The sequence below is a fragment of the Enoplosus armatus genome, chromosome 18 (assembly GCF_043641665.1).
Source record: "Enoplosus armatus isolate fEnoArm2 chromosome 18, fEnoArm2.hap1, whole genome shotgun sequence".
NCBI classification, from domain to species: Eukaryota; Metazoa; Chordata; class Actinopteri; order Centrarchiformes; family Enoplosidae; genus Enoplosus; species Enoplosus armatus.
Window position 1 is genome coordinate 1,309,675 of NC_092197.1, and position 12,783 is coordinate 1,322,457.

At 46.9% G+C, this 12,783-nt stretch overlaps 1 protein-coding gene across 2 annotated transcripts; it reads left to right on the plus strand.

Moving 5' to 3' along the window:
- Window positions 1–4,144: 4,144 nt before the first annotated feature.
- Window positions 4,145–12,558, plus strand: LOC139301186 (arrestin domain-containing protein 3-like). 2 transcript variants are annotated; one of them, XM_070924508.1, is made up of 8 exons: window positions 4,145–4,669; window positions 7,592–7,673; window positions 8,596–8,743; window positions 9,514–9,616; window positions 9,745–10,001; window positions 10,584–10,737; window positions 10,822–10,976; window positions 11,323–12,558. In XM_070924508.1, the coding sequence occupies exons 1-8, from the start codon at window positions 4,390–4,392 to the stop codon at window positions 11,440–11,442; spliced, it is 1,299 nt and encodes a 432-aa protein (XP_070780609.1). In that variant the 5' UTR covers window positions 4,145–4,389; the 3' UTR covers window positions 11,443–12,558. The 2 variants fall into 2 exon arrangements, with proteins under 2 accessions (XP_070780609.1, XP_070780610.1); XM_070924509.1 differs by having other exon boundaries at window positions 11,365–12,558.
- The last annotated feature ends 225 nt before the right edge of the window (window positions 12,559–12,783 follow it).

The following is a 12,783-nucleotide window of genomic DNA, read 5'->3' on the forward strand; positions in this document are numbered from 1 at the left end:
TACTGCTCCTGTTGCACCATGGGTATTTGCTGCTGTTGAGTAATTTCTGTGATTGTTCTGTGTAGCATTTGTCAGAGAAAATATATTTCTACACAGATCCACGTGGCTCTCTGTGTTTGATATTTTCATATGAAAGTGTTTAAAATTAAATCTATCCGGAGATATTATCAGCAGTGGAAATCACTGTAAGTAAATAAACACACAAAAACACATTGCAAATATCTGTATATGAATGGATAGAGGAAAATATAACCAAACTATAGTTCCCATAATGCCTTGGGGCATGTAACAGGAAGTACAATGTCGCCATGGAGGCAGTCATTTAGCTAGTTTAGTTAGTTGAGCCCTGTTTTTACATTTTATGACATTATCACCATTAAAAATATGCCGAATCAGCTGTCAGCAGCTCCTGTCTGCAGTGTCCTCATGGACGGACAGACAACCGTCACTGATCCCTGAGACACTGAAGGAAAGTTAAAAACAGGAGGATTCTCAGGGAAGTTTTGGAGCGTCTTTTTTCTATGAATCACAAGTGAAGTTACGTACGTTTATTCGTGATGGACATCAGAGTAATAACATCTTCGGAAAGTGTAAGTCACACTGAATCTAAAACAGTGCGCATCGTGTGTGTGTGTGTGTGTGTGTGTGTGTGTGTGTGTGTGTGTGTGTTCAGATCGACTGAGTTAGGACTCAGAAGGAGTGATGGCTGGAAGTCACCTCAGGCAGTATGTTTACCTCATTGATATACTGTATATAGTTAGTGGTGTTTATGATGCATATCCAAACAAAGTCTGGTCTGAAGGAAGAAACAATCCATTATTATCCATTATTTCCATTATATAACCTCTGGTCAACGCAACATTGAAGTTTTGTGCTGGACGCAGCCGCAGTGTGTGATGCCTGTTGTGGCCAGCAGGGGGACTCGTGTGCTTTGAGCAGCTGAGCTCAAACATTCAAGATTCAAACGTTGCACTTTCTGAGCAAACTGTACAATAGACTTGTGCACATGCTGGAGTGCAAGTTTGTAAGTATTCACAGAGGATCAGGGGTGGAAAGTAACTCAAGTACTGTACTTAAGGACAACTTTGAGGTACTTGTACTTTACTTGAATATTTCCATTTTCTGCTACTTTATACTTCAAGTCCACTACATTTATTTGACAACTTTAGTTACTTTGAAGATTCAGATGATTAAGTTTAACTCACTTTTGATGGTGATGTGATTCGTGGTGGCACATTTTCACTGCTGTGGTGAAGTGTTCCTGCGGTACCCGGAGAGGCGTCGTGTTTCCGGGTTGTCCGTCCTCGTGAATGTGACATCTCAGGAACACCTTGAAGGAATTTCTGAAAGTTTGGCACCAACGTGCACTTGAACACGAGGATGAACTGATTAGACTGTGGTCAAGATTAAGGTCACTGCGACCTCTCGAAGCACGTTGTTGGCCATAACTCAAGAACTGATGCTGTAATTATGACAGATTCCCACGCAAAGATGTTTAATGGGAAACAACGATGAAATGATTTCCCCAAAAGGTCAAAGGTCAACTTCACCGTAACGTCATCGTCTTCGGCCGTTATTCAGCAGCGTAACTCAGATTGTGACCATATCTCACAGCTGGTCGGACACTGAATAGGTGACACTTTTGACTCAAAGGTCAAAGGTCACTGTGACCTCAAAACAGGTTTTTAACCATCATTTAAGAATGAACCAGATTTCACACACATGCTGACTGGGACGACACAACGAGTAAACGATAACTGGGGCAGTAATTCTAGTTATCCTTTGGCTCCACCAGTGGATGGTGCCAGTATCACAGATCAAAGATGTGGAAAGATGTGACGCGCGCTGTTTTCAGTTTAACTCTCTTCATCTTTTTCTCTCTCGGCTCGACGCGTCTTCGTCTCCGTACGTGAGCTGCGTCGGCTCTGCGTCTGTCGGACCTGCTCACTTCCTTCCTGATAAATCAGACTTCTGCTTTACAGCGAGCACCTCTGACTCCTCAGCAGAGTGTTTGCTCTGTTAGAGGTCAGTCTCATCCTGAGAAAGACTTCGTAACTCACTGTGACACTATTTACTGTTCACTAAACCCCTCCCCCAAACACTGATTGTCCAATCAAAGCCTAGCAACCGTAACTAGGCACCGCATGCGCGTCAGTGTTTGTATTTCTTCACATGTTGGACGCGGAGCTGCAGTGAGACAGATACAGGTCGTTCGGTTTATTTCCTGTTTTGTCACTGAACTTCTGTATTAAGACTTCAGTAAATAAAGAGCCCTGATTGGTTCACACAGCCTGCTGTACATTTATAAAAGTATAAACGTACCAGAGGACTCATGATGCAGAATACTATTTATATCACTGGATTATGATTATTGATGCATTAATGTGTTCATCACTTTAATGTTGCAGCTTGTTTTAACGACTTTATATAATCTATAATAATCATCAGTTATTAGTTTATTTGTCATTTGCATTAATAATCTGAATCTGCAAAGTAACTAGAAATGAATGCTGTCAAATAAATGTAGTGAAGTAAAAAAAGAGCATGAAATACTCTAGTAAAGTACGAGTACCTCAAAACTATACTTCAATACAGTACTTCCACCACTGGTACTTGTTTCTAATCCTCCTTTTCATAAGAGTGAGGACCGGTGGAGACATGTCCTGTCTGTCTGTCTGTCTCCCTGTCTGTCTGTCTGTCTGTCTCTCTGTTTCTGTCTCTGTCTGTCTCTCTCCCTGTCTCTCTCTCTCTGTTTCTGTCTGTCTCTCTCCCTGTCTCTCTCTCCCATCTCTCTCTCTCTGTCTCCCTGTCTCTCTCTCTCCCTGTCTCTCTCTCTCTCTCTCTCCCATCTCTCTCTCTCTGTCTCCCTGTCTGTCTGTCTGTCTCTCTCCCTGTCTGTCTGTCTGTCTCTCTGTCTGTTTCTCTCTGTCTCTCTGTTTCTGTCTCTGTCTCTCTCTCCCTGTCTCTCTCTCTCTCTCTCTCTCCCTCCCTGTCTCTCTCTCTCTCTCTCTCTCTCTCCCTGTCTCTCTCTCTCTCTCTCTCCCTGTCTCTGTCTCTCTCTCTCCCTGCCTCTGTCTGTCTCTCTCCCTGTCTGTCTCTCTCCCTCCCTGTCTCTCTCTCTCTCTCTCCCTGTCTCTGTCTCTCTCTCTCCCTGTCTCTCTCTCTCTCTGTCTCCCTGTCTGTCTCTCTCTCTCTCTCTCTCTCTCTCTCCCATCTCTCTCCCATCTCTCTCTCTCTGTCTCCCTGTCTCCCTGTCTGTCTCTCTCTCTCTCTCCCTGTCTCTGTCTCTCTCTCTCTCCCTGTCTCTCTCTCTCTCTCTCTCCCTGTCTCTGTCTCTCTCTCTCCCTGCCTCTGTCTGTCTCTCTCCCTGTCTGTCTCTCTCCCTGTCTGTCTCTCTCTCTCTCTCTCTCTCTCCCTGTCTCTGTCTCTCTCTCTCTCTCTCTCTGTCTCCCTGTCTGTCTCTCTCTCTCTCTCCCTGTCTCTGTCTCTGTCTCTCTCATCTCTCTCTCTCTGTCTGTCTGTCTCTCTCTCTCCCTGTCTCTGTCTCTCTCTCCCATCTCTCTCTCTCTGTCTCCCTGTCTCTCTCTCTCTCTCTCTCTCTCTCTCCCTGTCTCTGTCTCTCTCTCTCTCTGTCTCCCTGTCTGTCTCTCTCTCTCTCTCCCTGTCTCTGTCTCTCTCATCTCTCTCTCTCTGTCTCCCTGTCTGTCTGTCTCTCTCTCTCCCTGTCTCTCTCTCTCTCTCTCTGTCTCCCTGTCTGTCTCTCTCTCTCTCTCCCTGTCTCTCTCTCTCTCATCTCTCTCTCCCTGTCTCCCTGTCTGTCTCTCTCTCTCTCCCTGTCTCTCTCCCTGTCTCTCTCTCTCTCTCTCTCCCTGTCTGTCTGTCTCTCTCTCTCCCTGTCTGTCTGTCTCTCTCTCTCCCTCCCTGTCCCTGTCTCTGTCTCTCTCTCCCTGTCTCTGTCTCTCTCCCTGTCTCTCTCTCTCTCCCTGTCTCTCTCCCTGTCTCTCTCCCTGTCTCTCTCTCTCTCCCTGTCTCTCTCCCTGTCTCTCTCCCTGTCTCTCTGCCTCCCGGCCGGTCTGTGCGCACATGCTCAGTGAGGTTATTTTTGCGCACCGAGGCTTTAAGAGCGCCGCGGCTGGAGGCAGACGGCAGCAGAGAGAGCGGAGAGACGCCAGCACAGCCGGAGGAGAGCCGAGCGGAGAGCGGAGAGCTCAAGTGGCCCATCAGCTGAGTGTCTCTACCAGATGAACCGTCACCGACTCAGCCGCAGACCCGGCTCGGTGCGGGGCACCCGGAGCTAGGCGCATGTCTTTGTGCCACTCGGCTCTTCTCACAACTTCTCCTCCATAGACTCTTCTCGTCCTCTTGTTTTCTCGTCGGTTCGCTGCCGTCATGGTGCTGGGCAAAGTGAGGGCCTTGGCGATCTATTTTGACAGTTTGAATGAGAACAACCTGCCGGTGTTCTCCGGGGGAGACCTGGTCTCGGGGAGGGTGGTGGTGGAGGTGACCGGGGATGTGCGGGTGAAGAGTCTGGACATAACCGCGAGAGGAGTCGCCAAGGTCCGCTGGACTGAGTCGAGGAACGCCGGGGCCAACACGGCTTACACCCAGAACTACACGGAGGAGGTGGAATACCTGCACCACTACGACACCTTGATAGGAGAGGAGAGAGGTAAGGACCCGCTCCCCCCGCTCCCCCCGCTGCCACTTAGCTGCTGCTGTTGTCGCAGTGGATCAGCTGATCTCTGCAAACTTTGCACAGAAGCTGGTTGAAGCGCGTCGATGTGATAGAAAAGTTTGTGAGCGCGGGGGCTGCGGCCATGTGTCAAAACAAACCGCAGAGCCCCAGAACCTCCGTCAGGGCCGCTGGTGGTGCTGCTGGTGGTGCTGGTGGTGCTGATGATGCGACAGCTGACCGCCGGTGCGGCGCGTCGCTCCTCTGGCTTCACTTCACGCGCACTACATGAAGCCGACAGTGATGGGGGGGTTAATGGGAGCCTGCTGTTCATCCTCACGTCAGGCTGCTGCGGGGGGGGGGGGGGGGGGGTTATCTTGTAGTTAAACAGCGAGTCGATCCGAGAGCGACGCCGCGTGAAGCTTTGTCGTGTTTTGTGCAACATTCACGCAAACTGACGCGGGATGAACGTTTTTACTGATGACATCCTGGAGTAAGCTAGCTCAGGCAACTCCCTTTGTTAGAAGCGGTTCAAACCTGTTCAGAAACTGCCAGAGAGGGAGGGAGGGAGGGGAGGGGGGGGCCGAGGGGAGGGAGGAAGGACCCGGCTGACTCTGTGTGTGTGTGTGTGTGTGTGTGTGTGTGTGTGTGTGTGTGGAATAACATCTCAGCTGCTGGCTGAAAGCCCCCCCCCCCACCACCACTTCCTCCACCTTGTTCTGTTTTACTTGTCAAACGTGATGCAAATGAGTGAAAGGACCGTTTGATGGAGACGCTCCGGATCAGAGAGACCAGTTTCTCACCGGGATCCTGAATGTGGGTCACAGACTATCACCCGCATCTGTTTCGGTTGTACGGTTGTCGTGCCCCCCCCCCCCCCCCCCATATAAACCGTCTGTATTCGAGATTATTAGACTGAAAGACGAGTTACTTCAAAACATCATCGTCATCATGAAGAAGAATATGGAGGATCCCATCAGCTGGTCTCTGTGGAGGACTCTGGACTGGAGGGTGTCTGGGGTCAAAGGTCGAGTCCCAGTTAACAGATGCTTCACTTTCGGGCATGAATTTATGAAATCTACTGACTTGCTGTTTCTGGAGCTTTCGATGGTATGGCATGGTCTTCCTCAGCAGGAGTTTCGGTTGTAAATGTTCTAATTAATTAAGAGTCAACGTTGTTTGTTTATGAAAAAAAGACATTTAGTTATTTATGAAATATGTGAAATATCAGTGTTGGTCTTCACATAATTATTGATTAATCTGCCGATACGTTCTTGATTCATGGCTTGGTCTTTAAAATGTTAAATATTGATACACGAGATGAATAACAGATGTGAGGAGCTCCAACTGATAATCAATACATTCATAGATTTCCAGAAGAGCTGCTGCTGAATCCTTTCAGCTCTATTAAATGTAAAACAGCCTTTTTGAACTTTTAAACACGGACAAACTTTAACATCTACAGTTCAGCGGAAACTAAAGTGATCAAACTGCAGCGGCTGAGGAAGCTCATGTGATCGGGCTGAAAGCTCAGGAACAGCTCTTTGTTTCTGTCAGCTGCTGAGTGAAAGACTGAACCTTGAGCACTGACCTGACTGCTGTTGTACAAAAAGAAAAAGGAGTTTTGTTTTGTTTGTGTTTCTGTGTTTGACGCTGATGATGAGGATGTTTGATGATGATGATGATGATGAATAAAATAATCAGAATGTAAAACATGTTTTTTTCTCTCTCATCATTTGCTTCACTGACTTTGCGTGAGAGTTTCAGGTCTACCTGGAGTTCACGGTTAGAGTGACACCCTCCCCGCTCCCCCCCCCCCCTCCTCTCTCATGCAACACACCACATGGCTGTACTAATGTGGGCAGGGGCTTGTCGGGGCTGCACCAATCAGAGCCCGGGCTGTAATTCATGTCACGTTCTCGTCCAATGGGAGGCCGAGTTGTAATGCAAGCGTTGGAGTTTCCAGCTGAAGGAAGCTGCTCAGTCTGGTTCATACCGGTCTACTCCTGCTTGCTCTGTGTAGCCGGTGACTTGACGAGGCGCACGCTCATACATGCGCGCGCACACACACACACACACACACACACGCACGCATGCAGGCTGCATCTCATGCCGAACACACATGAACACACAGACAGACACAAACAGCAGAGATGCAGGTTGAAGGGAGTGCTGAGGTGGCAGGAAGCTGAAGTTCAGCTGAGAGGAGACGTTACAGAGAGTCCACATACAAACAATAACAGAAGAAATGAGGAAGTGAATAGAGGTCGTGTTCTCTCTCCCACAGGGCGTGTTGCTTCAGCAGCTCTTTACTTTTCTTTACTGCGCCTTTAATACGGCACGAACACGCTGCCTTCTGCTGAAACTCAACCAAAAGACGAAATATTGACTTTTAACGTGACCACAGTGGTTTTTCTGCATGTGTGTGAAAGTGTTCAGCACTTTACAGAGTTTTAGAAAACTAAGCAACCAAATAAAACCATGGCAGCAGCTGCAGAGGAACTCTGCCTGAATAACTGAGCGTGAGCAAGAATCCAGCTTTCGGTACATTTTGATAACTTTTTAAGAAACAGAAACATTTCAGTCGGTACCACAAACTTCAGGCCCGTTTGTGTTCATGTGTCTTGTGAAGAGCTGCAGCTGATGATCTTCATGTTGCTTGTTTTGTCCGACCAACATCCTCAAACCCCCCAAATATTCTGTGTATTTACTGCGACACAGAGCAGAGGGAAGCTGTTGTTGCAGCTCCAGACCGTTTTCAGAGCCTCTCCTGATGAGACGTTTCTCTCTGTACTCTTTACTCTCTACATGCCTCCAACAGTTGAAGCGATAAGCAGAGTCCGTTGTGTAACGAGGCTGCGTGACATGACGTGTTAACGGACTGCAGGTGCATTTAGAAACACGTTCTTTGTCTTTCAGATGAGGACGGTCCAGAGGAAGGCCTGACTGTCCTGCACGCCGGCTTACACGAGTTTGCTTTCAGCTTCAACCTGCCTCAGATGTGAGTACTAACCGAGTACATTCAAGTACAACTCTGAGGTACTTTGCTCGAGTCTTTTCTGCTACTTTACCTGAGAGCTGAAGTTGCTGCTTCCTCTACAGACTGAAATGTTAGTTGTTAGCTGGTCCACTGAAGAGACTTTGTGTTCACAACCACCTGTTAAATCACAAACACGTGTTTCCTGTTGACTGAGGTGGAAAAGTCGATGCATCAATCAAAACAAAATGCGACAAAGTGAAACAGACTTGATGAATAAACGTGTTCATCTGACTCAAAGTGAAGAGTTGGAAACATCAGCTCTGTGGAGCGATGAGGAGGCTGTGACCTTCCTCACAGCACAGATGTCATGTTTCCATCATGTTCTCCACATGGTTCTCCACATGGTTCTCCACATGGTTCTCCACATGGTTCAGTTAAAATTTTCATTAAATTTGGATGAAAACACCGGAGGCCCAAATAGGTCAAATTATTTAAAATTTCACAAAAGAGCAAAGATTAGAGAAAAGTCCAAAATGAATATAACTTAGTCTTTTCTTCTTTCCTCTCATCATCATCATCATCATCTCATGACCCCTCAGATTTATCTGGTGACCCTTTGGAGGGGCCTGACCCCTAGGTTGGAAACCACTGGAGTAAACTAGCCAACTGTACATAAAGTAGTTCCAACTACTTAATAATTTAATATAAAATAAACATTATATAAATCAGTCACAGGACATTTTGCTGCAGAACTTTGATACTTTAAGTACATTTTGCTGATACTTTTACTTAAGTAGGATTTTGAATGCAGGACTTTTCAACATTGTTGTGTTGGTACTTTTACTTAAGTAAAGGATCTGAGTACTCCTTCCATACAGTACACACAGACCACCCACACTTCCTAATACTCTGTTTTCCCGCCGCCCTTCCTCCCGCCTGTCAGGGCTCTGGCCACTTCCTTTGAGGGGAAGCACGGCAGCGTGAGGTACTGGGTGAGAGCTGAGCTGCACCGTCCCTGGCTGCTCCCCGTCAAAGTGAAGAAAGAGTTCATTGTGTTCGAACACATCGACATCAACACGCCGCTGCTGCTGGTAGGACGCTGCACGCTGCTTTTGTTTTAAAGGAGTACTTCCACATCCTATTGGCTGACTGATAACACTCTCGTGTCTGTACTGGAGATACGTAGCGTAGCTTAGCTTAAAGACTGGAAACAGGGACACACAGAAAATAAAAACTTCAGTATGAATAGACAGATAAGCATAATTCAAAGCACAAGCTGAAGATACAATAAAAATATCAAGCATACGTGTATATAACATGTCAAATATTATAACTATTTCTATAAATGAACAAATATTCTTTATATATGGGTTGTTTTCATGCATGTTATCATATCTCGTTTGTTTTATCCGTAATAAAAAAAACTAAATGTAAACACATCAAGTTGTGGTTTTTGGGGGAGGGGGGTGTGCCGGAGTATTTCTTGGCTCCGAGCAGTTGCCAGGCAACCAGCAGAGACTACAGGAAGTCACTGGAACATGCCAACAACTAGTCCGGTACGTAACCGCCTGTTAAACCAGTTATTCTCACATTAAACAAACGTGGTATTAAAGAGTCAATCAGGGAGCTTCAGAGGTGCTGGCAGGTGGATTTACCTTTGGACGGGGCCAGGCTAGCTGTTTCCCCCCCGTTTCCAGTCTTTGTGCTAAGCTAAGCTAACCAGCTGCTGACTGTAGCTTCACGTTTATGGTACAGACACGAGAGCGGCATCAATCTGAACATCTGACTCTCGGCAGGGAGCTGAGTAATGTCGGAGGACGTAACGTTTCCAGTGTTGAAGCAGCTGATTGTGTGTCAACAGGCTCCTCAGGCCGGTACAAAGGAGAAAACTCTGTGCTGCTGGTTCTGTGCTTCAGGCCCGATCTCCCTCAGTGCCAAGATAGAGCGAAAGGGCTACACACCAGGTGAGCCACGCCTCCTCCCGCTTCCTCCAACTCTTCTTCTTCTTCTTCTTCTTCTTTACTTTTGAGATTTCACTTATTCCACTTCTCTCTCAGTCTGACAGACTGATCTCTTCTCCCTTCTTTCCAAGGCGAGTCGATCCAAATCTTCGCCGAGGTGGAGAACTGCTCGTCCCGTGTCGTGGTGCCCAAGGCTGCTCTGTACCAGACCCAGACCTTCTTCGCCAAGGGCAAGGGCAAGCAGATCCAGCAGCTGGTGTCCAACTTGAGAGGAGACCCACTGCCACAGGGGAAGAGCCAGAGCTGGGAGGGCAAACTGCTCAAGATCCCCCCGGTGTCCCCCTCCATCCTGGACTGTCCCATCATTAGAGTGGAGTACGCACTCGTGGTGAGTTCTGGTTTCTGCACATACTGAAAGCCACAATGTGGAGTATCTGACCCCAGAGACACTGATATGAACCAGAGGTGGAAGAACCACTTAGATCCTCTTACTTAAGTAAAAGTATCACAGTGTAAAAATACTCTGCTACAAGTCCTGCATTCAAAATTATACTTCATAAAAGTACACAAGTATTACCAGCAACGTGTACTACTTCTCTTTTTTTTATCTGATGCACACAAGACAGAAAACCAGTTTTCTTCTTGTTGGTTTGGTTGCAATGATCATTGTTGTTAGTACATAATGACCTCATGCTGTATGAGGGCAGAGAGAGATATGATTATTATTATTATTGTATAATAAGGGGTTAATAAAGTGAGAGACGGTTCAGGAAGGTGCTTGCTTCAATTGGAAGGCAGGACGTTGCTGTGAAAGCACAAAATGTTCTAATTTCTTAGGGGGGGGGGGGGGGGGCTGGATTTCATTGATATGATCAGCTGGGACTGGCTCAGCTCCCATTAAGACAAAATGTTCTTCTTCTTCTTCCCCTTCTTGTGTCTGCCCAAACACGCCCCCCCTCTCTACCTGCAGGTGTACGTGGACGTTCCGGGCGGGTTGAATTTGTCTCTCTCGTTGCCGTTGGTGATAGGGACCATACCTCTCCACGCCTGCGCCACCCGCACCTCCAGCATCAGCAGCAACTGCAGCACCTTGAGCTGGCTGGGGCTGCCGGAGAGGCCTGAGGGTACGAGCAGTAAACACGGGCACGCGCATGTTCTCTGTTTTCACGTGTGCACGAGGATCTCTGACGCGCGTGTGTTTATTTCAGCTCCGCCGAGTTACAGCGATCTGGCAATATCGGAGTCTCACAGGCGGGATTGTCTGCACGGCTGTGATAGGTCAGACGGGGAGGGAGAGGGCCAGGGATCTCTGCTAACATACATCACAGAGTTCAGATATCTGCCCCCACCCCTCTACACTGAGGTAGAGTAAATATGCACACACACACAGATAAAAACACCACAAACTGTCACACACTACTGAAGAGCACACACACAAAATCCAGTTAAAGTGCAATGAAAGACTATTCAAAATATCCAGTTAAGATGCAGAAGCAGGTGTGATTTTCCACCTACATTCAGTTCAGAACAAACTCACTGAGTCGGAGTTCTGTTTCACCATCAGTCATCAGCTCTTTGGACAGAGCCAGGCTAGCTGTTTCCCTCTGTTTCCAGTCTTTATGCTAAGCTAAGCTAACTGGAACTTGAAGCCGTTTTATTCTGTTTTATTTGACCTTTGAGTCATACTTGTTTTTATTCACCGCCTGCAGCCTGTAAACATGCAGCTGTCTCTGCGCCCCCCCCTCCCTCAGGTGGATCCTTACCCTGACCCCGTGGAGGTGTGCGGGGCCGTGGACGTCAGGAGACCCGACACGTGTCCGTCCCGCTGAGGAGAGCTCAGAGGGCTTCTGCACAAACAAGACACCGTCACCCTCCGCTGCGGGCCCACATAGCCAGCTTCTCACCAGATTATATATCACGATACATAAGGCTAGACCCTCCCTGACCCGGGAGAGTCAGCTGAGAGAGTATTCGGTGACCATTGACGTATGGACCAGGGATTTCGAGCCACGCTGGATCCTCCATATCCCGTGCTCGAGACGAGGCAAAAACAAAAGAGTTCTCTGCCGCCACTGTATGACGGTCGAGGCGGGACACAAAGCCTCCCTCGCGGTGGTCAGAAGACGCCTCCTCCTGCCTCACAGTGGATTTTGCACATACCGTAATTACTGTTTTTCTATTGGTGGTTTTATATTCTGCAGATTGCCGCAGGCCTATATGCTACAGTAGACTCTGTCCACAGACGTAAACAATATTGTTCTCGTTAATCTAAAAGGCACATTTAAGACAGGATGAAAGCTATCTTCAGTTAAATGATAGTTTGAGCTGGTGACCGTGGCCTGAACGCGTCACTAACCAGACTTCAGGTGGAAACAGTCTCTTTCTGAGGACAAGGCTGAAATTCACTGAGACATGAAACAGAGAAATAAGACGGATGATGCTTCTGATGATTAATTACAGAAATGTGTCTCATAAACGACCACCTCGAGCACTTAAAGTACGGCTCAAAGTGTGTGTGTGTGTGTGTGTGTGTGTGTGTGTGTGTGTGTGTGTGTGTGTGTGTGTGTGTGAGAGAGAGAGAGGCTGAGTGTGTGTGTGTGTGTGTGTGTGTGTGTTGGTTTAAATGACCAGGTATAAACCCAGACAGGGTCTAGAGTAAAGCACAACTCCGACCAAGATAAAGTACCACAAGTCGCCTGTTGGTTTCTGCTCTGAACTAAAGCTTCTCTTGCTGTAGATTTTTCCAAACATGGATGTTAAGAAGCTTTGTGCTCGCGAAAAGAATGACAAAGTGTAAAAGATAAATGTTTACAGATGAATATATCAAATTGAGAATGTTGTTCAAACATGACTTCTTCCACCTAAAACTTCAAAGTGCAATATATTTTTGTATTTGTGATTTTTTTGCACTAGTTTTTCATATACTCTGTTGCTGTTTATTCCATTTCTGTGCATTATATATTATTATCATGATCTTATTGCTGTCATGATCAACTTTTGATAAAATAAAAAGTTTATTTTATAAAATAATGAGACGCTGGCAGTGTTTTTGTATACGAACACTCTTAATACTCAGTTTTATTAATTCTTCATGTATTTGTTTGTTTGTGAAACCCCAGTAAGCCATTAATTACAAACCCATGATGCATAGACAACCACAGAACTTTATT

What these genes read in the sequence shown, in the direction of transcription:
- LOC139301186 (XM_070924508.1), top strand. Translation starts at nt 4,390, where the DNA reads ATGGTGCTGGGCAAAGTGAGGGCCTTGGCGATCTATTTTGACAGTTTG. An exon ending in CTTGATAGGAGAGGAGAGAG is followed by an intron (nt 4,670 to 7,591) that starts GTAAGGACCCGC and finishes TTTGTCTTTCAG; the next exon opens with ATGAGGACGGTCCAGAGGAA. An exon ending in GAGTGGAGTACGCACTCGTG is followed by an intron (nt 10,002 to 10,583) that starts GTGAGTTCTGGT and finishes CTCTACCTGCAG; the next exon opens with GTGTACGTGGACGTTCCGGG.